Source organism: Sminthopsis crassicaudata, chromosome 2 (assembly GCF_048593235.1).
Source record: "Sminthopsis crassicaudata isolate SCR6 chromosome 2, ASM4859323v1, whole genome shotgun sequence".
In the NCBI taxonomy this organism is placed as follows: Eukaryota; Metazoa; Chordata; class Mammalia; order Dasyuromorphia; family Dasyuridae; genus Sminthopsis; species Sminthopsis crassicaudata.
The window spans coordinates 363,468,208-363,494,280 of record NC_133618.1 but is presented as its reverse complement, the minus strand read 5'-3'; the positions used below and the strand labels follow the sequence as shown (position 1 = coordinate 363,494,280).

Below are 26,073 nucleotides of genomic sequence, written 5' to 3'. Positions count from 1 at the left end.
TCTAAATACTTTATTTCATTTCATATGCAGCAAATTCTCAAGCATGTTAAAAGACAGAGGGCTATAGGAAATTATTGTTGAGAAATATACACTGTTGTATTTTAAACTGGTCCAAGGCTTCTGAAAAAAATTTGGAATTATGTAAGAAAAATTAATAAATAGTCCATACACAATTTTTTGACCTTGTAATTCCACTACTGGGCATATAACAAAGACAGGTCAGTCACAGAAGGATTTCTCATGTTCTACATATTTCACACAGATATTCTTATTTTTAAAATATGATTAAACTATTATTCAAATAAATTTATTATTCAAATACAAATATATCATCCAAAGTAAAGCTCTGATGTCTGTATAGAAGATAATAGTAATTGAATAAGATGGAGGTGTGATTGTCAGTGATATGACATACATGTGAGCTACTAGACATCTATTTTACCAAGCAGGTGAAATTAAAGGAGAGCTTATACAAGTGAATGCTGCTTTGAGGCAGCATGTAAAACAAGGAAGCTGAGTTGCAAATAGTCAGAGATTTATTTAGGTAATACTGACTGAAACTAAAATTGAAAAATTCTTTATCTATTCCCCCAGTGGGTAAGATGACTAAAGATCATTTTAATCACAATCATCAATGTAATGACATCATCTTATACCTGACAGACAAGAGTAAAATCACAGTAGGAAAAACAGATTAATAAGAACACTCATTAGATTCCTTTTTATACTTTTCAATGAACTTTAAGCATGTTGTCTATTGTTATTACTAGCCTAAAGTCAAAGAAGATGTATATATGTATGTGTATGGGCCATAATAGTGTAAATGAAAACAACTCAAGACATTAAAACTCAGATTCAATGCAATGACCAATCTTGTCTTTAGAGGATCAGCACTGATACATGTTTCCTTTTGTGAAGAATGTTATTCAATTGTTAAACTCTCTTTAGAAGAGTTTAATTGTCCTTTGTACAAGGAGAATGGTGGTGGTAATGTATTAGGAAGTGATAGTGGTGCAAAAAACAACAACAAAAACAGCAATAAAATGCTATTTTAAAGGAGAGGGTCTGAATTTTAAAGGAGGGGATATCATTGAAATAATTATGATTTTGAACAATTGGGATTATCCCTTTAGAGTACCTCAGTGTTCTAAAATCAAAGATTTAGTGGCTATAAACCAGGGGTTCTTAATCTGAAGTCAGTGAACTTTTAAAATATTTTTAGGAGTACATGTCAGTATATTTGGCTTGCTTTATAATCCTTTGTATTTTATGCACTTAAAAACATTATTTTGAGGAAGAGTCCAGACTGCCCAAGGAGTCCATGACAGAAAAAAAGGTTAAGGGGTCCTGCTTTAGAATATGGCTTTGGGACACAGGAGAAGCTCAGTGTGTAGTTAGGCTCCTAAAGAAAGTGTGTGGGACAGATGCTAGACCCCTTTCCCAAATTAACTAATCAGAGACATCTTCCGGCATTTATTTAGTCTCTGCAGGGAGAGGCCCAGACACACACCTGTGAGACATCCATAGTTCCTGAAACTGTTTCTTCCCTTGAGCTACTGTTTATCTGAATGGACTTTGAGTTCTCTCAAACTAAAGACCTATTGAACAACCTATTCAACTGGGCAAGTTACTACTAGACTCCACAGACTACGAAGAATGGGGGGAAAAAATTCCCAGAATACATTAAATGGCATAAAGATATGAAATAAGCACACAATGGATGGAAAGGGTGGTACAGATCACTTGGAAAAATGGCTCACTTTTCCATAATACATTGGAATCAAAATACATATCTAGGAAAAAAAAAAAGCAAGAGTTGCTAGGAGGAAGAACTATGAAGAAGATGGAAATATGGTTGTTATCCCTTCTATAGAAGTGGAAATATAGCATTCCCCACTATCTGGAAATTCTGTGTAAAATTTTTTGGCTCTCCCCCTTATTTGGAGAAGTCTGAATTATTATGGTATTAAAAGATTAAAATATGTTGATATTATATAATGCTATACATATATCATTTCTGAGTTTCTAAACTTTTTCTGTGTTGTTTGCTGGCCTTTATGTGTCATTTGCATCTTCTACAATGCTCCCCAAAAATTCCCATTTAATTTCTTATGCCAATCCAATGATATATTTAAACTATAATCGGGAAAGTCTAAATTTGGAATAAATAATTGTAGTTTTCTGGGGGTGGAAGCCATGAGCTGGCAACAAGAATTGAATGCAACAAGGTTGCAGATTTATCTGAACAAGCCTTAGGACTTATACCTATCCTATACCTTTTTTGCTTGGGACTTCAATGCTTGATATCATAAGTATTTGCAGAGATTATGACTTCCTGAGAAAGAATTACGGTGAACTCCTCAAGTACTTCTAGAACATCATTTTAATAAATATCTTCTCTCTAGTAAACTTCTTTTACACAGTTACCTAAACCATAATTTGCTTTATAGTTACTAAGTATAATATGAAGAACTTGGAAATATACTAAAAATATCATAGAAATAGAATATACCATATTGACCTTTTCACTTTAAGGCAGAAACAATGTTTAAAGTAAAAAAATTTGACAGTTTAAAAACCCTGATATATCACCCTTGAACTTGTATTTACAGGGATTGGGTGAGGGGAGGGTTGTGCCTCCACTTAGGGGAAAGAGCAGTAACAGTTTAAATAAAATTTAAATAAATAAGTAATCAGGCAATAGAAATAGAAACATTTTACTCTTTACTAATTTGTAATATCAAATGTTCAAATACAAAGCAACAGATGTTTCCAAAGAAAGCAAAAGATGGTTATAATGAAATAAAACAATTTCTTAGTAATGTCTGTCCTTGGAATCAAAAAATGGTTTGAATACCAGCTGAGTTAGCAGAACATGGCAGTAGATATTATTGGCCTTAGATTCAGGTTTTAATCCCATTTTAGATACTTATTAGCTATATGGACCTTGTTAAGTCACTTCACCTCTCTAGACCTCAGTTTACCCATTTGTAGAATGGGACAGGGGAAGGCTGGATTAGATAAACTGTAGGGTCTCTTTTAGCCTTTAGCTGTGTGACTGGGCAAGTCACAACTCTTTGTCTCAGTATCTTCATCTGTAAAATGAAGGGACTGGATCAGGTAATCCCTAGGTCCCTTCCAGCTAGAACATTTATAATCTTTGAAGAATACAGGAAGTTTAAGGCACTTATTTCTATATATGTTGTACCATTTTGAAATCATTAACAGTTTAAAATTCAAGTCATTGTTAACTAGGGAATACATTATGACCTTTCCAAAAATTCTTTTCAGTTCCACTTCATATTTTTGATCATATATAATTTTCAGGGATCAAACCATAATTTAAAAAACCACTAAGTGAAACAGTATCATAGGGATGTTACCGAATAAATTCTTTGCTATTTGACATTTATCATATATACAATATGTGCTTAGTAAATGCTTAAGGCCCATAAAAGGCAGATTTTTTTCCTCCTAGAATATATGAAACTGAATGATAAAATAAATGAGTGAAAATAGGGAGAGAACCCCCACAATACCAAACATTTAAAAATTCTTATTTAAGTTTTTTGCTCTATAAAGGCCATGAGATTTATAAAATACTTTAATATGTTTAAAATTACATTTGTAATAATGTACAATAGGTTTAATGGGTTAATACTTCTATATATATGCATTTATATGCATATCTAACAATCAATAGCACCCTCAGACAAATTCTCTTTTAAGAAAGTTAACTGATATTAGTGTCAAAGATTTTGAGGTGAGCATATTTAAATGATGAAAAAAAAAAGAAAAAAAAAAACTTGCTTAAATGCCAAATCAGAAGTTTCTTTAAAAAGCACTTAGAGATCTGGAAAGTTTCCTTGTCAAAGATAATTCTTTTCAAGAGCCACTGAAGATATATTAAAAACTAGTAACCAATAGTGGGTTTTTTTTAACATGGAAATTTTTCTGTCAAAGAAAATTCTTTTCAGGAACCACAGAAAATATAAGAAAAAAAATCTTGTGGTTATTAGTAGTTTATTTCATATACTCTGTAGTATCATAAATTGTGGGGAATAAAATGAGTCAGCTTATTGTAATGATGTTTTCCTATTTTTCTTCAGAAAAAACATATTTTAAAGAGGAATGTATGTAGAATGTATGTTACTTAGATAACAAGGATTTGTTCAGAGAGAGTGCCATGTAAAGATTGAGCAGGAACATTAACATTTTCAGTTTGATTTTTAAGTGTGTAAGCTAGCCTACATTAAACACAAATTTTTGCATCTTAACAGGAGTGCTAATTTAATCAATTTACCCTAAATCATGATGCCTGTCACTGACAATATACAATGGGAAAAATGGGGGCACATCTGAACAGTAGTGCTCAGAAACAGAGAAACTATTTCTGGAAAAGGGATGTTTTTAACGATTAAAAAAAACAACAACCCAAAAACCTATTTCTAGCAGATTCCATTTTAAAATGTGCTTAGGTCAGATTATTGTCATGAACAAATGAATACTAGTGTGGCAATATCCATGTCAATAAGATGACCTGGTAGTACACTTTAATTTTAAACTTTTCCTAACATACAATAGAAATATCTGATTTGTAAACAAGTGCAGTACAACAGGATGATTCTCATATTCAAAAGGAATACTGAAAAAGTTGGACTTTTCATGAGGATACTTTGTATAAGAATGCTGGTACTAGGGCCAAAGACTATCCTCCTCGCTCTATGTAGGGGTAATGGCAGATGGGAATCTTTGACCAGTTTTTTTACCTCTACAATTTATCTTTACAACCATAAAGACTTTTGCCATTAGTCTATCTTAAGAAGGGTATCTGGGAAGCAGAGTCAATGTTTTACAAAATATCTTCAAATACTAGGATAAAAATTTTTATATTAGTGTACATCAAACATTTGGGGTATGAATATTACAAAATTATTTCTATATTATAGGGAATGCCAAATATTTTTGCTTCAGAAATGACTCCATTGGGAATTGAGCTTCGATTGAAAAAAATAAATAAAACCCCAAACATCTCTCAGTACCCAAAACTATACCCTTGCCTTTAACTTCTAAGATAGGAATGCAAAACATTTCTGATGTGAGTGGTATTTGCATGTCTAAAAATAAGTGAGACACCCTGAGCATTTCATTTCTTGGCTATCATGTCCTCAAAAAGCATTGTGGACCTCCTTCACAGACATAAATAAAGTCATTGTATTTGAGAACTCTATGGAAACATATTTTGATTCTTGTTGACAAGACATCAGAAATAGCAGCACCTTTAGTTTATCATATGACAAATATGGGATGCTCTTTGTGTTTTCCATCAGGTAATTCTTTCTGACAGGATATGCTTTGGTTTCTCCTCAGTCTCAGAGATCTCCATTTACTAAATGTTGCAGAAGTTGGTCAAAATGTAGTTATGAGAACCTTAGGAGTCTCCTCTCTTCCAGTGGAGTTCCTTGGTTTTTTTCTGGATCTGAAACTGAAAAAAACATTTCTGCTTAGTTGTTTAGTTAAATAACTAACTTTTAAAAATTAAAGCTGTTTAGTAATTTCCCTCTTGTCCCAAATATTTCACAAGCCACATAAACAGAATTTTAGAAATAGAAGAGATTTCAGAGATTATTTCATTTAGTCCAACAACCTATGCAAGGATCCCCTTTGTCATCACAGTCCCCAAATTTGCCACTTAGCGTCCAATCTGTCCCTTTGTGTGTAGCTGAATTGCATATTGATATTTATCAGTTGGTAAAGACATTTTCACTCCTTTTCTTTTTTTTCCTTCTCTGAATTACAATGTGCATGTAATTGGGATAATATATATGCTATTGAGTCTATGAGTAAATAAGTACACATGATGAATTCACTATATAAAGACAAACCAGGAAAAATAGAAAGATTTTAAAGGAGTCTTTAGTGCCATGCTGTCCCTTTCTGCTTCTGTAGTGGTTTATTATGAATTCACCAATACTTATATTTTTATTTTATGAGGCATTTGGGATTAAGTGATTTGCCCAGGGTCACACAGCTAGGAAGTGTCAAGTGACTAAGACTGGATTTGCACTCAGGTCCTCCTGATTCCAGGGCTAGTGCTCTATCCATTGTGCCATCTAGCTGCTCTAATCAGTACTTTTAAATACATTTATATTTTATTAATCATAATAACACTAATACATGAAATTAATACATGAATATAATAATACACATGTTTCATAGTATTTATTCAATCTAAAAGAGTATGTTTGCTTATTTATTTCAATGAGTCATTTCATGACATAGAGGCAGAGATGGGGATAGAGACAATGAATAAAAATGTCTGGAAGTGAGATATGGAATGTTGCATTTAGGAATAGCAAGGAAGCCATTGTCACTGGGAGTAATGTGTAAGACTGGAATGGAGTGTGTGTGTGTGTGTGTGTGTGTGTGTGTGTGTGTGAGGGGATGATGTATTGTTCACTATTAATATCAGGAAGAGATGAAACTAAGCTTGACAAAGATATGGCGCAAGAATGCAATGATCCACTTGGATCTTTAAAAAGATGTTCATAGAAGGTGGAAGCCAAGACAGAAAAGGCAAAAACAAAAACATGACAAGGTAATATTGGAATGGTATTAAGAGCTCAAAAGCTCCTAGAGAATTGAGGTCATCAAATTAATGCTAAGAAAAATAAAATAGAATTTTTCAAATATATTGGAGGAAAAGATATTTCTCAAAGAAAAGACTTGCAGTGGATGAAATGAGGATAATGAATGAAGGAAAGAAATCAGAGCTGTTCCATCGTTTAGGAAAAAAACTGTGAAGATCAAAAAAAATGGTTAATAGAAGTTAAAAATCAGTACAAATAAGGGGATTGTGAATTTTTATGATTCTGTGAATTGTATCTGACTTGTGAGGGATATGTTACAAGCACTGGAAGGAAATTGTAGCCTTAGTTGTAGGCTTTATATAATGAAAAACTATAATAATGATAGTTATTCAAAAGTGGAATGGACCACCTCAGGAAGCATTGATTTCATTCTCTCTAGGTATCTCTTTCTCCTCCTCCTCCTCTTCCTCCTCCTCTTCCTCCTCTTCCTCCTCTTCCTCCTCTTCCTCCTCTTCCTCCTCTTCCTCCTCCTCCTCCTCCTCTTCCTCCTCTTCCTCCTTTTCCTCCTCCTCCTCCTCCTCCTCCTCCTCCTCTTCCTCCTCCTCCTCTTTCTCCTCCTTCTTCTTCTTTGCCAAGGTAATTGGGGTTAAGTGACTTTTCCAGGGTCACACAGCCAGGAAGTGTTACATGTCTGAGACCAGATTTGAACTCAGGTCCTCCTGATTTCAGGGCTGGTGCTCTATCCACTGGACCACCTAGTTGCCCCCTCTCTTCAACAAAGACTTGAAAACCACTTGTTGAGGGTATTGTAGCAATGATGTGGAATGGAAAGCTGAACTTGAAATCAGGTAGGTGGGGTAGCTTAGACATGAAGGAAACCAGGAAAGGCAATATGTGAAGATGAGGAGGGAGCTCATTTTAGGACAACAATGTCCTAGAGAATGGCCAGTTAGGAGATTGAATTGAGGAACAACAAGGAGGCCTTTGTCACTTGAGTGAATACGATTGCAAAGGGAAGGATGGAATTATATTTTAAAAGGATTTGAACATCAAAGAGGGGCTTTATAAAAATCATGGAGGTAGTAAGGAGCTACTGGTTTATTGAATAAAGGAGTGACATGGTCAGACCTGAACATTAGGAAGATTGCTTTGTTTGGGCCAAATGTCTAAGACTGGATTTGTGGCAGAGACTTGTGGTAGGCAGACCAGTCACAGACTATTGCAGTACTTCATGCTTGAAGTGATGAGGCAGTATCAGAAGAAAAAAGTGAAGGGAGGGAGGATATATTTAAATATGTTGCAAAGATAATGTCAACAGGACTTGATAACAAATTAAGTTTGGGTGGTTAGAGACAACGGTGCATTAAAAAGGATACCTAATGAGTAGGAGTCACTAGGAGAATGGTAGTGTCTTTGATAGTAATAGGAAAGTTTGGAAAGAGAAGGGTTTTTGGAGAAAGACAATGAATTCAATTTTGACCATGCTGAGTTTAAGTTGTCTGCAAAAAAACAGTCCAGTGTTTGATAATTTGGATTTTGAGACTAGAAGTTAAGGAGAAGCTGAATTAGGATCTGAGAATCATCAGTATATAGAGGAATCCATGGGAACTAATGAGATCACCAAGTGAAGCAGTACAGAAGGAAAAGAGAAGGGTACCCAGGACAGAGACCTGTGGGACACCTGTGGTCAGTGGGCTTAATCTAGATCATAATCCAGCAAAGGGGATTAAGAAGAAGTGGTCAGATAGGTAGGACCATCAGGAGGGAGTAATATCTCAAAAAACCTATTAAGAAGGAAGTATCATAGAGAAGAGGTGACTGACTGACAATGTTGAAAGCTACAGAGAGTTCAAGAAGAATGAAAGTTGAGAAATGTCACTGGATAGATAATTTAGAGATGACTGGTAGCTTTCCAATTCTGAGAGTCTTCTGTTAGAAAAATCAAAGTTGTGACTGATCCAGTGAACAATGGATCACCCTGTGGATGTGATTAGGCCACCTAGCATGGCTTGCAAAAAAGAAGTAGAATACATTCTACTTTTGCAATGAATGAAAAAGGAAACAGGACATGTCATGTATTAAAACACTGCATGGAATAATGGAAAGGAATCAGAAAGGATCCACATTTGAATTCTGCTTTTTACACTTTGCTTAATTATGGGAAAGTCACAACCTCTCTGAGCCTCAATTAAATAAAAAAGAGGAGGTCAATATTTGTAAAAATTACCAGAGAGGGTCCTTAGTAAACACTGAGGCAGCTATATGGCTCAGTAGATAGAATGCTGGGCCTGATGTCAGAAAAACCCAGTTCAAATGCAGTCTAACATTTACTAACTAGGCAAATCATTTAACATCTGTTTGCCTTGATCCACAGGTGACTGAAATGGCAAACCACTCTAGTATCTTTGTCAAGAAAACCCTATGGATGATAGTGACATGTTATGATCCACTGGGTCATGAAGAGTTGGACATGACTGAACAACAAGCATTTACTAAGCACTTATAATATGCCAGGCATTGTGCTATTTAATTGAGATAAATGATAGAGAATGTTACAGCCAATCAATGAAACAAATAATTGAGCCACCTTATCAGGAGAAAAATAACGAATGTTCTCACATGATAAAGATATCAAATGATAATTCTTTCTGTTGTTATTATCAATAAATGTGAGACCACAAACAGGTGGAAGCTCAAGGGTTACATTGACAGTCTGAGAATAGGCAAACATTTTAAGGAATATTTCCAGTGAGTTGGGTAGATTCTCAATGAAGGACTGGTGAAAGGACACAGGGAGATGAGAAGAGAAGGATGAGAAGAGATTGATGGGTTTAAATGGGCACTTAAGGAAAAATTATCCAGATAATGAGATTTAGGTACTTTAGGTACTGAGATATGTGTTCAATTACAATGATGTGTTTTGCAGTTTTGTTAATACACACAATTTTTATTAACACATAAGTTTTGTTAACATGTGATTTTGTTAACACACAATTTTGTTAACTTATGATCTTTCAAACCTCTTTATCACTTGTGAATCAGAACCATCTGAATAAATGTTAAGATGGTTTGCTATAGTAGATAGAAACATAGCCCTGGCTCAGGAAGACCTGGGTTCAAATTCTGTTTCTGATACCCACTCACTATGGGGATCATATAAATGGCTTAACTTCTTAGTGTCCCAAACAACTCTGTAGGACCATAATTATGAGGATTGGGAGTTGCTCCTCTGCATTAGTGATCCAACATTAATGAAATCATAGACCTGGAACCTCTCCTCTCACCCCCTGACCATGCCAGACATTTTAAGAAAGGAAGAATGAAAAACACAAAAAAGAATTTGCTTAGAGGCAATAAGTTATTACTCAAAGATTTTTTTTTTCTCTAAATACTTTTGAATGATAATAACAACTTCATTTTGACTTTAGCAGAGACTGGATTAAATCTACCTACCCTTTTACTTTCTGCATCTGTTCAAAGGTTTCTGGTAGTGCCATTCCAAGGCTTTCTGGGAAAAGCAGGGTAACGATGCCAATAAGCACAGTTAGGCTGCCCATAAGAACATAGGGCAGGATTTTGTCATAAGCGCCTAGTAGAAAATGAGAATCATAGAATCAGAGATTTAGTGTTGGAAAGAATCTTAAAGGCTTACCCAGTGCAGGAACTTTTTGATAACTTCTAATTCAGCTTGGTCAGAGGAGACTGCTGTAATAAGGACTCCAAGGATGAAGATTTCTTTGCTAAGACATCAGCAGAATTTGAAGCTAGGGTTTTAGATTTAAAATTCTTCAAAGGCCAGAAAAAACATATGAAATGTCAGTTTCTTGTTGGCAGCCTCAGTGGAACCTCTGGACTTCCACAATCATTTACTTGCTTAATTTTGCATACCCTTGGGAGCCTCCATGTAAGTTAGCACTCAGTCATCCATGTGAAACAGATTGTTCTTTTAGTGGAGGAATTGAGCTAACTCAGCCCCTACACCCCATTTATTGAAACAAGGTGGGATAATTTTTTTGGTTCAGTCATTTTAGCCTTGCCTGACTCTTTGTGATCCCATTTGAGGTTGGCAAATATATTGGAATGGTTTGGTATTTCCTTCTTCAGCCCATTTTTTAATACATGAGGAACTGAGACAAACTGAGGGTCAAGTGACTTGCCCAGATAATATAACTAGTAAGTGTCTGAGACAAGATTTGAACTCAGGAAGATGAGACTCAGTACTTTATTTACTGTGCCACTTGGCTGCTTCCTAGAAAAACTCAGAGTAAGGGAAAGTGATCGACAGTACTACTAAAATTAATAGACATTGTAAATGGAGTAAGACTTTGAGAATCCAATATCTAATATTGTTCAGAAAAAAATCAATCTTAAAATAAAGGAAATACAATTAAAATAGGGAACCTGAGATACATGAAAAGTCAAAAAACCTTATGGAAATGTATTTTTTTTCTTTTGTTGGATACATATAGGACTATGGAAGATTCTTGTATACAGTTTCACATGAAGTCATCGTGTTGGTTTGTTTTAGGTAACTAATTTGTTACAGGGAAGGCTTACTGGGGGATGGTCTCTAGAAATGACTATGATATAAAAACGGAAGGCATTGATTGAAAACCCATAATAAAACACACCTCCTCCCTCCTGACACTGAGTTAGGGGAGTAACAAGAGCAGAATGTTGTATACACATATTTTTGCTTTAATTGTTTTCCTTTTATATGAGATGTTTCAGACTAGAAGAGAAGGTGTGTGTTTCCAGAAATTATTACTATAAAAACAGAAGTCATCAATAAAAATATTTTTTAAAGTTATCAAAATAGAAAAAATCTTTGGAGATTAAGGCATTTTAAAGTTATAATGTACATATCTGAATTTTTCTTGGTTTAGAAAGAATGAACCAGGAATAAGTAAAAAGCTCACCAAGATAAACGAAGTAAGGAGCAATGATACTTCCCACTCTGGAGGACATGGAAGTAGCACCCACAGCCATGTTTCTGACAAGGGTTGGGTAGAGTTCAGCTGTGAAGACGTAGAGCATTGAGAATGCAGAGGTGATTCCAAACTTTCCTAGCATCACTAAGGCAGTAGACAGGAAATGGTATTCTAGAAGAGAATACAATAAGACTATGAGTTTTAGAAGTAATTGTCTAACCCCAATTTCCTTTCCTTTCTATTTTAATGTTGTTTTGTATATTTTCTATTAATTAAGTAAACTTTTTTATTAATTAAGTAAACCTTTTGCCTGGAAAGCTGGTTGCTATTTTCCATCATGCTGAAAAGCAACAAATAAGTTTCTCAAGAAACTTTTGGGTCACCCTTTATACAGAAGAGTCTTTTTCTGAGGTTACCTATCACTGGCATCACTATCAGATATGGCAAAGGAAGATTGCTTTGTACTTTGTACTACTCTAATCCTAGATCCCTTATGATTTAGATGACCTTTGTACAGCTTCTGTGCATTTGTCACAAATAGTTCCTGGCTAAGTCACTAGTGAGTTAATGTAGTTAAACAAATAACAACTCCCAAAGAGAAGGGCCTTTCATTTCTATGCTGGTTTTAAAAATGGAAGTATGTAGTATATTTATCACATCACTCTTTAAAGTCTTAATATTTTAATGCTGTGGTCAACTGTATATCATGAAAAAAAACTGAACAGATAAATACGCTTATCAATGAAATTTGTTCTATTTGTTACTTAGCTCTGTGAGGGTCTCACTTAGCCAGAAAATCACTGAACCTAGGCAGGGAACTATATGCTCTATTATCTCTCACAATTAAGGTCATAACATTGATATAATTACTAGCATATATCTAATACTTTAAGTTTTACAAAGGACTTTATATATGTTATCTCATTTTGTCCTCAAAACAATACTGGGAGATGTTTTTATTATCCCTATTTTATATATGAGGAAACCAACATAGACAGATTAAATAATTTGCCCAGATAACAAATATCTGACTCAGGATTTGAATTCAGATCTTTCTCCCTTCAAGACTAGTGCACTCTCCCATCCATTACCTATTTCTTTTATTACTTCTTGATAAAATCATGTCCTAGGTCATGAGATTAAAACTACTGATATCATAATTTAGGGATACAAAGGAACAAAGAAGTCACATTATCAAACTCTCTCATTTCACAAATGAGGGAACTGAGGCCCCAAAAGGTAAAGAGTTTGCCAAACGTTGCAAAAAAAAAAAAAAAAAAAAAAAAAAAAAAAAAAAAGTTGTGGTATCCCAAGTCCTCTGACGTCAAATTCCAGATTCTTGTGCTATTATATACATCTGTGAGACACAGATATGGAATCAAAGCTTGTTTTCTGATTTCCAGAGAACATCTAAGACTTCAGGGAGACCTTTACATATCCCATAGGAAGCAAGTAGCTATGTGCAGAATGACTCCATTATAAAGTTACATAATCTCTTAATCAGATTCTCCTCCTGTGGAAGATTGCTTTATCTAAATATGTGAAAGAAGAGACTTTATAACTCTATAGCAATAAAAATGGTAGTTCTAAAGACCCTTTACCATACAACCTTCCTGAGTACCAGAACAATTGACCCTTCTGTTCCAATTAATCTAAGGGATTCCTGTCAAAGAGGAGATGAAGCAAGTTGTTTGCACTACTCTGGGTATTTTCATCATCACCTTGCTGAGAGCATATGCCTTGAGGGCAAGAAGGATGGAAGACTGAAGTAGCTTCCTAGAAATGAGGCCTTTTTTACCACAAGATCTTCCAAGTCATCATTACCATTGATCCTTCCATCCCCTAGTAAATCCACAGGAGCTTGTAGTTGAGAGATAGCAGTAGAAACACTTTCACATTCAAATTCTAATAAAAATCTGATGCTTATTTAGACTTATTTAGCTTTTTTTGGTATTGTGTCTGCCCTATGGCTAGCAATATCTATCTTCTGTTTCTCTACTCCATGGGACTCAGAATTGCAATTTGCAATCTGCAAATCCCCCATCCCCTGCTCTTTCTCCTTGTATTTTCATTATTATTCCAGAACTCTTCTTTTCAGTTCTTATTTTTCTCCTTTGTTCTTTTCTTCCACTGGGCCATCTGATGTTCCCATTCTATCATTAACAAATTTCTCCTTCATCGTGGATCTCTTTCCTTCACACACTTTTTGGGAGGGTATCTGGACTGTGAGAGCCCTTGGGAAGCTGAGGCCCCCAAGTTATGGGCAGTGAGTCCTGTGGAGATGGGAGCATCTGGATTCCAAGTATATCTAAAAGGAGCACTAGCATTTTAGCCAACAAAAACTAATATTATGTGGGTAGAAGTGTTCTCAAGCATGACCAAAAAGGGATCCAATTGGTATTGATAAATTCTGTACAGTGCTAACCAGAAAGGGCTCTGGGCCGAAGCTCATGAATCTGATGGCAAGCTCATTGAGTAGAGTGACTTTTTATTTTTGTCTTTGAATCTTTAGTGTCTGGTACAGTGCCTCACACATGATAGGTACTCAATAAAAACTTGTTAGATTCAATTGTGATACTCATAGAAATCTGGTTTTCTCCTTAAGGAACTATGTCTCTTGCTGCTCTCTGCAGTACTGGTTCATCTTTCTCTCCTACCCAACAACATAATGGATCAAGAGGATGATTCATCATTTTTCTTGTTCTCCATTGCCACTTTGAGGTCTTCTTTCTGCCACCATCCTCAGTCATCTCTTCATATTATAAATTTCCTCCATCTGTCTATATCACATTGTGCAGATACTGCTATTATCTCTTTAACTCCAGATAAGCTTCCTTCCTTTTTCAGTGGTTTTATTTTCTAGCTCCTTAGTCTTTGCCCAGTGATCTACCTTTATCCCTAATCATTTCAGTATTCATGTTGAAGTCTTTTTGAATGATTTAGCATCCCCGTTTCATATCCTTATCTCTTTTGACCCCGTTATTCTTTCTACCTCAGCCAGCAAGAGGGTATAGTCATAAAAATGGCTATTTGGATGGAGACATAGACCAGCTCCAACATATCTACTCCAGTAAGAATTTAAAATTTGCACCAAACTGAGTAATCATTAAGAAATCAAATGAGAAACTATAGGAGAGAGAGAGAGAGAGAGAGAGAGAGAGAGAGAGAGAGAGAGAGAGAGAGAGAGAGAGACAGAGACAGAGACAGAGACAGAGACAGAGACAGAGACAGAGAGAGACAGACAGAGAGAGACAGACAGATACCCAGAGAGACAGAGGCAGAAACAGAGACAGACTGACAGACAGATGCAGAGAAAGATAGACAGAAACAGAGAGTTACTTAGGGAATGGACAAAAAAGCAGAAGCCCACTGGCAATAGGAAAAGGGAGGCCAACAAAGTCAGCATGAGTGCAAAACAGGCAATATCATCCCAGTACAGAAACACGAGATAGGCAAGGCTCTATGTCCAGAGGCAAAAAGAGTAGAGGACTCCCCCAAGAAAGCCTGAGGGTAGGGACCTTGGAAGGCCTGACCAGTGGCATGGAAACATTTAGATTAAGCCATCCCAGATCTTTGGGCTCCAAGGTCCCTACCATCTATCTTGACACATTAAAGAAGACCCAGTATTTTGAACTTCAAAAATCCAGGGAGGCCTAACTGTGGGATGTAGAGGTCAACATAAGAACTCAAATGACATAGCAAAATCAAACAGGACTACCTACCACATACAAATACATACCAGGAGTCATAGCCTGGCCCTAGTACAAAGCCCCAATTCAGGAATTAAAAGCTGGAGAGGTAAGACTGACTACAATTAAATACTGACTACAATTGAAAATTTAAAATTATATATTAGTAATACTTATAATTTGGATTTGTGAATTTCCCCAAACAAGCGCAAATAACAGGAATAACTGCAGAGATCCAAAGAAAAAAAATAGATTTCCCATTAGGACTATGTGAATATTTAGAAGAAACAAATGATAAATATATGTATATATATATACATGTATATATATATAAATATATGAATGTATATGTGCATATACCCATATATATGTATGTATGTATATATTTTAGAGAAAAGAATTGGGAAGAGAAAAAAATTAGTTTGGAAACTTTGTCTAAGTAATGACTGAAAACTAGATTACACTGACTAGAAATCAATGACTCCATAAGACAGCAAGAAATATTAGAACAAAATCAAAAGATTAAAAAAATGAATGACATATAAGATATTTGTTATAAAATATAACATAAAAATAGGTGAAAATCATTTGAGAATCATCCAACTCCATGAAAACCATGATTCCCCACACTTATCACGAAAGCCTTATACATTATATTTCAAGAAATCACAAATAAAAACTAACTAGATCTATTAGAATCAGAAAGCAAAGTAAAAATAGAAAGAATTTACCAATCACCTCCTTGAAAAGAACCCTCAAAAGAGAACTAGTAGGAATGCCATAGCTCAAATCCTAATCTTCCTCATCAAAAAAACAAACAAACAAACAAACAAACAACCCCCCCCCCAGTAACATTGAGAAACAGTTTACTAAGTTACTAAGGGAAGTACAGTTGGGATCACCCCAAACCTGATGGCTTCCACTAAAGATATAATATTCCAAAAGGCAAAAGATAAAGATTTACAACAAACAATAAAGAACTAAGTATCAGCCTATGGAAAGGAGGAGAAATGGATCTTTCACAGAATAGAGGATTTTCAAGAATTTCTAATAAGATAAAAGCTGAATAGGAACTTTGAAATACAATACAAAACCTGAGAGATCTTTTTATTCTTGCAATTGGAAGGAGCCAAATAAAAACCTCTCAGCCGGTCATTTATCTAGAATCCATCTTTCTGACTTTATTTCACATTATCCCCCTTCATGAACTTAATGTTCTGCTCTAACTGGCCCATTAGCTCTTCCTGAAATAAGCCTGGGAGGCATTTGTGCCTGCAATAAACTCCCTTTTCATTTTGACCTAGATCTTATCTTCCCCTATAATCTCTGCTGGATTGTCCTTTCCCCTCCTCCAAATGAAAACATTCATTCCCTCATCAAATAGTCATTAAGCACTTTGCCTGGCTCCCCCTTTCTCTTCACTGCTTCCTATATTGACTGAGCAAGTATATCTTTCCAACAAAGTAAAAGATCCCGAGGAAAGGGACCATTTCCATTTTGTCTATCTTCAGTGCCCATTGCATATTGTAGGTCCTTAATAAATGTTTAATTTAATTGAATTAAATCATCACTCACATGTCTAAAACTAGGACTAACTTTATGGTTCTCTAGTGTCAAACTATATTAATATAATTTGTTTTAGTAGGAAGTTCAGACAGTAAATACAGAACATATAGTTTATATGACATTTTGATGGCCTGAAAAAAACAGGTTGTTTTTTTCCTTTCTTTCTGTAAAGTTAGTATATGATATCAACTAAACTTCTCACCAGTGGGTACCAGTTGAATGAAAAGGAGAACCCCTCCACCTAGGAATAGTGTCCCAGCAATGATATATCGTCGGGGCAGGCTTCGGAGCAGCAGCCAGGCTATCACATAGGCAGGAACTTCAATGGCAGCAGATAGAAAACAATTCAAATAGACATCTCCATGCAAATTAGGAGTGTTGAGAGAGAGACCAAAGTAACCTACTGACACGAGCATCCTGAAAGACAGAGGAGAAGAAAAGAATGAAGAGAATTTAATCTTGCCAGTTTCACTTTGGTCAAGGATTGGTCCCAGAGATACTTTATGGCTAACACTTCAACAACCTATTGATTCTGGGACTAATTGGGTTAATTTTTCTCCTATAGAATTTCAATCCTTTATCACTATTAATCAAGGATGAGCTTTTCAGCTATGCAGGGTTTCTTTTCTTTTTCTTTCTTTCTTTCTTTCTTTTTTTTTTTTTTTAAAGAAATAGCTTAGAATTCATTCTTAGACCAAAAGATGGGTAGTACGGTTAAATTCAGACACAAAAATGAAACTCATTGTGAGGCAAGAAGAATGAAAGACCCATAAAGCTTCATTTCCAGAAAATGTGGGCTCACATTGTGTGGTAGTTATATAATAATAATAAAAATAAGCATTTATATAGCACCTACTTCTGTGTGCCAAGTACTTTGCAAATCATCTCATTTCAATCTCACAACAACTCTGGTTGGAAGGTGCTACTGTTACACTTATTTAACAAGGAGGAAACTGAGGAAGAGAGAGATCAGGGGCCTTGCTGAAGGTCATTACCCTACTATACTAGCTCCACAAATAGCTAGTATATGTGTAAGGCTGGATTTGAACTTAACTCTTCCTGACCATTGGCCTAATCCTCTATCTTTTCCTCTTCCCAGTTGCTCAAGTTACAGTTTACTTTCAATTAGGATCTGTTCTGTGTGGGGGAAATAACTACACTTTGAAAGTTCTGCTGCATATAAATTGTTGCTATAAAGCACATGATGAGAAAACAGAGGACCTCCAAATTCTAAGAAGTATATGAGGGAATTATCAGAACTTTTGGTCATTACAGAAATGGATGTAAGCAAGTTTGCACTAGATTAGAAAGCACATGTCCTTAGGAAGTGAATTAGACACATTTACCTAATAATCTAAATTTCTTTTACTACTCAAATTTGATGAAATTTAAGTTTTTAAATTTAAATTTTAAAAATCAATTAAAATTAAAATTTTTAAATCTGTTAATGAAAATTCATGCAGATTATATGCAGATAGTTAAACCAAACAAGTGACTCAAGTACATCATTGGTCTCCTGGAGATCTTCCTGCAGGTGTAATCCAATGTAGAAAATTTAAATGGCTAATCACCATCCAAAAATAGATTCCTCAGTAATCAAAGAAATGAACTTCAACTTTAAGATACTACTCCATAGAGACTCTAAATGGAAAAATAATCAGATAAAATGTTTCCAGGTTCTGAGGAAACAAATAATCTACTACTGTTAGTTAAATCATCAACAGGTAGAAATATTTTAGGGCAATTTGTGAGTAAGTAAAAGTCACAAAGCCAATCATGCCTTTTGACCCAGAAATTACATTTCTAGGACTTTATTCTATAAGCATTGTGCAAAGGAATAAATGATCTCTCTATACAAAAATATCCATAGTTACTTTATGTATGGAGTAAAAACCTCTAGTTCATATGGTTGAGGATTGAGCAATAGCTAAAATAATTATAGTAATACCAATCTCCTAGGATATTGTGGTGCTTTAAAAAGCAATCAATATGAGGAAATAGAAGAAGGCCTATAATAAGTGATGTTAATCTAGATCTGAAGTATCAGAGATATAAGCATATGTCCCATGGTTCTATTTAAAGAAAGGAAACAAAATCAAAGGTAGCAAACCAAGAACTACTGGAAGAGAGGGCACAGGTCAAACCCATTTTTGTTTATGAGTTACTTGTTAATTCAGTTGGCAACACTTTATTAAATGCTAAAGGTTTTTTTTTTTTCTTATTTAAGACTTTGCTCCTTTATTGTTTGTCCTTGCTGATGGTTGTGAAGTTTATAATACTTTTTTTAAGGGTACAATACAGTTTTTCGGGGAAGGACTCCAATATGAATGTCTTTCTGAAAGCGTAGCATGATTAAAAATAGTGAGAACTTTGTGTCTAGGATTCTATATTTATTTAATCCCAATATCCACAAATCCACATATCATCTCTATTATCTTTGAGCTTTATTGTTAATTTCTTCTAGCGTTGGTCTGTCAGGAAGACCTAAGTTCAATTTCAGCCTTAGACACCCAATAACCATATAACCCTGGGCAAGTAACTTCACCTATTTGCTTCAATTTCCTCAACCATAAAATAGGGATAGTAATATCACCTATCTCACAGGACTGTTGTTAAATTAAATAAAATGATATTTCTAAAGTGTTTGCACAGTGCCTGGCATATATATATATATAGTAGGCATCTTCCACACCACCACAGGGATTATCCCTAGACAATTTTTGTAAATGATATTTTATTATACTTGTTTTTAAAATGTTTTTTGTTATTAATATGACTAACATGAACATTTTCATAAATAGTGAAGAAAAGAAAAAGAGGATTATATCTGAAACTGAGAATTATATATGGATTATGCACACAACTTGGTTTTAAAAAGCATATATTCAATTTAATATGATACTGCATGCTTGTCATATTTGCTTCTGAACTTCCTTCTACTCTCATCTGTGTAATTTTGTACACACCCTCCCTTCCTCCCTCCCTTCTTTCTTTCTTCCTTCCCTCCCTCCTCCCTCCTCTCTTCTCTTCTTTCTTTCTTTTCTCTTCCTTCTTCCTTCCTTCCTTCCTTCCTTCCTTCCTTCCTTCCTTCTTCCTTCCTTCCTTCTTCTCTTCTTCTTTCTTTCTTTCTTTTCTTTCTTTCTTTCTTTCTTTCTCTTTCTTTACTCTTTCTTTCTTTCTTTCTTACTCTTCTTTCTTTCTTTTCTTCTTCTTTCTTATCTTTCTTTCTTTCTTTTCTTTCTTTCTTTCTTCTTTCTTTCTTTCTTTCTTTCTTTCTTTCTTTCTTTCTTTCTTTCTTTCTTTCTTCTTTCTTTTCTTTCTTTCTTTCTTTCTTTCTTTCTTTCTTTCTTTTCTTTCTTTCTTTCTTTCTTTCTTTCTTTCTTTCTTTCTTTCTTTCTTTCTTTCTTTCTTTCTTCTTTCTTTCTTTCTTCTTTCCTTTCTTTCTTCCTTCCTTTTCTTTCTTCCTTTCTTTCTCTTTCTTTCTCTCTTCTCTCTCTCTTCTTCTTCTCTCTCTCTCTCTCTCTCTCTCTCTCTCTCTCTCACTACTCTCTCTCTCTCTCTCTCTCTCTCTCTCTCTCTCTCTCTCTTCTCTCTCTCTCTCTCTCTCTCTCTCTCCCTCCCCTCCCTCCCATCCTCCCTCCCCTCCCTCACCTCCTTCTCTCTCTCTCTCTCTCTCTTTTTCTCTCTTTCCTCTCTTTCCTTCTTTCTTTCTTTCCTTTTCCTTCCTTCTTTATTCCTATGGACAATATTTAAGATACTTGTCTCAAACCCTGAAGTCTAAAATAAAAATTGTATTGGTTTAAAACAAAAGTAAACACTTAATTTGGAACAGAACTAAGATGAAAAACAAGTGTGATTTCTCTGAAAAACAAACAAACAAACAAACCTTTTATCTTTAAAATCCCATTAGTTATAACAAAGCAATTAGCAGAAGATCCAAGTCTTCTGAAGGACCTGTATTATGCCTCAGGCCATCTTACAGGTAATGTGATTTTGTTATGAATTAGCTTAAAAGTATTACAACTTAAAACTGCACTGAATTTTGGGACATGCTGTAAAATGAAGAGTCCCTCATGGACAGCACTAATCATTTTGCTCTTTCCATTCTGGACTTTGGACTACCCTGAAGAAATGATCATAGAATTATAGGGTTAGAATGACAAGGGCCTTTACAAACCATTTAGTTCAATTCCCTCACTTTACAGATGAAGAAGCTGAAGCCCAGAGAACTTAAGTGATGTGCACAATGTCACAAAGGAGGTAAGAAGAACTATAGGTTGATATAGGTCTTCTGGTTCTTATTTTTGCAATTTTCCCACTCAAAAGTCTTTTGTAACACTATTTTATAAGAAGTCAAGCAATTCCATAATTGAAGAAGTTTGTTCATAGGCCTAAATATTGTAATGTAGCTAAAAGTGGATGTATTGTAAAAATTGGCAAATATCTATTGTAAAGCCCTCCATCTAGAGGCTGCCCTTCCTTTTAATACTTTGGCAGAGGCCCAACTAGTGGGGGATTCAAGGTCTGTGCTTTCAGTGTTCAAAAAAATGTCTTATGAAATGAAAATGTAAGGGAATATATGGACCAATAGACATAGATTTTTTCCTGTGGACCATAATGCTTCAGAGACAATGATGGTTTCCAGCTGATATTTCAGAGGACATTTTCAACAAAAATGAAAATTAACAAATCTGAATGGTATCCTCAATCGTATGCATATGATACTTCGTCTAAATTTAGAAAGCTATTTAGCCATTTAATAAAGACAGTCCCTCTTAGCATACACATCATTCAGAGTTTTCTAACTATGTATGTAAATGTCATATTTATTTGTAAATAAAAATAAATAGCAGCAGCAGTGGGGCAGCTACAGTGGATAGAGTGCCAGGCCTGGGATGAGGAAGACTCATCATTCTGATTTTAAATCTGACTTAGATATTTATTAACTGTGTGATTCTTAGCCCTGTTGGTCTCAAGTTTCCCTATATGTAAAATGAACTGGAGAAGGAAATGGCAAACTATTCCAGTATTTTTCTCAGGAAAACCCCAAATGGGGTCACAAAGAGTTGATCATGACTGAAACAACTGAATAATAACAACAGTAGGCATAGAAGTAATAGGAGCAGCAGCATCTTCTCTGTTATGGTCATATCAGGAATGATGTGGAAGATTTTCATAAATCAATAAGTTATATATAATAGAGATGATTAAATTTGGAAAGAAGATCTGAAAATGATGGGCACTCAAAATGCAGTAGATATGACTGGAATCTTTTTGCTCCAACAGTCACTTATTGTTGTCCTAATAGCTTTCATATGCTTTTCTCCTTTATCCTATTTTTCAGAAGGGGCTATTGTCACTTTCAGATCCTAGTCTTAGATCTAAAATAAATTTTAAGTTTAACTATAGAAAATATATATATGTATGTTGAATTTCATCCTTATCTCTATCTTGCCATTGGACCCAAGTGACTCTGCAGGACTGGGTGAAGCTGGTGACTTTGCACAGTGCTGCCTCATTTAAATCCAACTTACTTTTTAAAAATTTATTTTTTTTATTAAAGATGTTTATTTTCAAAACATATGCATGGATAATTTTTTCAACATTGGCCTCTGCAAAACCTTGTGTTTCAAATTTTCTCCTCCTTCTCTCCCACCCCCTCCCTTAGATGACATGTAATCCAATGTATAGCAAGTATATTTTTTTAAAAATTCCCTAAAATGACATCATTCAGCATATTTTGTTATGGCACTGGAGAGTCTTAGCCTTTTTTTTTTTTTTTTTTGATACAACTAGAACTCAATAGAACTTCATATGGATCTGGAATTGTCTTCAAAATTAAAAGCCCTGGCTGATACCAGTCAGGTCAATCATCTTGTTCTTAACCCCAAAGAATTGAGAAGACTCATTTGGGATGAGGCATAAGGAGCTGCAACTAGGAGTTAAAGTATGTAAGGGAAATTAAGTTGCCAGGTTTTGGGAGAAGGATTAGTGCAACAGGCATTCTGGAAGAGGGATTGACCCATTACATAGAGAGCCTGATGCCATTTCATCCGGGTTAAGGAGGAAGACAGGCCTCAAGACCCTAGATTGTAAGCCTAGAAGCTACTCAGAACAAAATCTTCTTCCCCTCCTCACTTGCTTCCTTGAATTACCACTATGTTGGCACCCTAAGCTAAAGGTCTAATTGCTAATAATGGCTTAGGACACAGTTCTAGCAGCCTGTTTTGTCACTTAAAATCAAGAAATCATATAAAGTTCCTGAGTATTCATCATTGTCAAATCCCAGAAAGTGAATTTAGAATCAATTCCAAATTACTTGGAATATCAGTATACACATTTGTCATTGATATGGATTCCAGTCCTTGTGCCTATTGCTTCTCCTAACTTAAACAAACTAACCCCAAACAACCCCACAAGCTTCTTTGTAGTGGACATGCATTTTTAGGTAATGGTCTAGACACTTACCACAGCATCAAAGACATGATGGTGATTATGGCAATGTGACGAGTTCTGAATAGATCCAGGATAAATACCTTTTGCTGTTCTAGGGGAGTTAACTCCTGGAGCTAAAAGAATGAAGATAATTTTGAGATTAGATAAAGGAAAACATGAGAAAATTCTTAAACAAACAGTGACACCTGCTTAACCTGGCATCCTCATGGGACAGAATAGTCCCATCTCCTCTCTGCCACAAATGTATTATTGGTCTTTAATTCCATTTAGCATTTGCTCATTCTGAATTGGTCCCATATGGTTCCATAATTGTTTAATGTTCCTTTAGGGGATGATGAACTCTTCAAAAGCAGGAACATAGGACTTCTATCTCCCTAGCATAGGATTGATAGGAACTTACTATTTTCTCAATAAATATTTTTAAAATTGGGTTGAACTCAGAATGGGGACACTGAATAATATTGACCGTTCAGGTAGGTTGGTTAAGTGGAATGATTATTTCAAGGATGGTTTGTACAATGGATCTGTCCTGGGAAGAGTAGGCTTTCTGAAGCTTCCCATCATTTGTGAGTATAAATCCAGAATCATTTTCAGATAATGAAATTGAAACTATATCCACTCATAAGAAAGAGTATTCCAAATCACTACTGATCAGAGAAATTCAAATTAAGACAACTCTGAGATACCACTACACACCTGTCAGATTGGCTAAGATGTCAGGAACAAATAATGATGAATGTTGGAGGGGATGTGGGAAAACTGGGACACTAATACATTGTTGGTGGAGTTGTGAAAGAATCCAGCCATTTGGAACTATGCCCAAAAAGTTATCAAACTGTGCATACCCTTTGATCCAGCAGTGCTGCTATTGGGCTTATATCCCAAAGAAATACTAAAGAAGAAAAAGGGACCTGTATGTGCCAAAATGTTTGTGGCAGCTCTTTTTGTAGTGGCTAGAAACTGGAAAATGAATGGATGCCCATCAATTGGAGAATGGTATATGAAATGTTATGGAATACTATTGCTCTGTAAGAAATGACCAGCAGGAGGAATACAGAGAGGTTTGGAGAGACTTACATGAACTGATGCTGAATAAAATGAGCAGAACCAGGAGATCACTATACATGTCAACAACAATACTGTATGAAGATGTATTCTGATTGAAGTGGAAATCTTCAACATAAAGAAGATCCAACTCACTGCCAGTTGATCAATGATGGACAGAGATAACTTCACCCAGAGAAGGAACACTGGGAAGTGAATGTAAACTCTTTGCACTACTGTCTTTCTACCCAGGTTACTTATACCTTCAGATTCCAATTCTTACCGTGCAACAAGAAAATTGGATTTACACACATATATTATATCTTGGTTATACTTTAACATATTTGGGATTGCCTGTTGTCTAGGGGAGGGAGTGGAGGGAGGGAGGGGAAAATTTGGAAATTTGGAAATTTGGAAAAATGAATATAAGGGATAATGTTGTAAAAAAAATTACTCATGCATATGTACTGTCAAAAAATTATGATTATAAAATTAATAAAAAAATAAATCCAGAATCACTCTATACATATATGCATCTTCCTAGCCTCTGAACTTTTAATGGATGCTGACAAGATCCCTGTCCTGCCATTTGCTTCTTGTTTGACATCAGGCAAATATTTTATCCTCTATGGCCCTCCATAGCACATGACACATAATTGGCACTTAATCAGTGCTTGTTGTCTTAACTTTAAAATTAGTGCAAATGACTAGATGACTTCTAATATACCTTTCCATTTTTAAAAATGTAAATGACTATGATTTTAGAACTGCATCCTGTAAGTAAGATATCTTGGATGTAGTTCTCTACTTGATATTTGAGAGGGAGCAGGCCATAGGGGAGGGGTCACTTGACTTGGAATCAGAAAGACTGGATTCAGATCTCACTTTACTAGCTGTGTGACCCTGAGCAAAGCAAATAAGACTTCTTTGTGACTGAGTTTCCTGATCTGTAAGATGAGGTTGGACTCAATAATCTTCCAGTTATAAATCTAAGATAATAATACCAACATTTACACAGCACTATAAAATTTGCCAAAAGCCTTAGAATTTATCATTTAATCCTCACAATAATCTATGAAGTAGGTGCTACTATTATTTTCATTTTGTAGCAAAATAAAGAGAAATTAAGTGACTTCTTCAATGTCATACAGTTAAGTGGTATCTGAGACAGGATTTGAAATCAGATCTTCCTGTCTCCAAATCCAATATTTCAGTTACCATACTGTCTACCTCCTTACATGATCCTAGGAACATCACAAAATCTAGTACTTCCTATTATACAGAAACATAGTCTCGACTGCAGCAAAACTAATGTCCTTCATGCTTTAAAATGCAGACGAAATCCACTATTTGTATCACCAAATCTCACCATCACCATTCACCAATTTCTAGGAATCCTTTATGCCAAACTCAGCACAAACCCACAAATCCCCTCAAATTTCACATTACCTTCATCAGTGTGCTTTTAAAATGAAAGCTCCCTGAGGGTAGGAATTATTTTTTTCTTTGTCTCTCTATTTCTACATTGGTACACAGGAACCTTAAAGAAGGTAATTGCTTAATGTTTTTGAATGAGCAAATGATAATTTAGTTGTTCCATGGATAGAGTTGTTCAGGCACATCAAAATCTCTTTTCCACTCCTCTGAGGATCATTGACTTTTGATGACATGAAAAACCCTTGGTGCTGGTTATCAGTTGGTTTGTTCTATTTCTCCCGTTAGATTATATGTGCCATATGTATAATTATATCTGATCTCAGGGAGGGAGGAGAAGAAGAGGAAGGGATGAAGGAATAA

At 35.2% G+C, this 26,073-nt stretch overlaps 1 protein-coding gene across 1 annotated transcript in view; it reads right to left on the bottom strand.

The window, feature by feature from the left end:
• Positions 1 to 1,044: 1,044 nt before the first annotated feature.
• Positions 1,045 to 26,073, bottom strand: part of SLC22A4 (solute carrier family 22 member 4) — an 81,906-nt gene continuing 56,877 nt past the window's right edge. The window contains exons 6-10 of the mRNA XM_074290975.1: positions 23,245 to 23,345; positions 16,979 to 17,193; positions 11,510 to 11,692; positions 10,044 to 10,179; positions 1,045 to 5,485 (exon numbers count right to left, since the gene is read on the bottom strand). Of these exons, the coding sequence (XP_074147076.1) occupies positions 5,410 to 5,485; positions 10,044 to 10,179; positions 11,510 to 11,692; positions 16,979 to 17,193; positions 23,245 to 23,345 (711 nt within the window). The 3' untranslated portion in view covers positions 1,045 to 5,409. The remainder of the gene's footprint in view (positions 5,486 to 10,043; positions 10,180 to 11,509; positions 11,693 to 16,978; positions 17,194 to 23,244; positions 23,346 to 26,073) is intronic.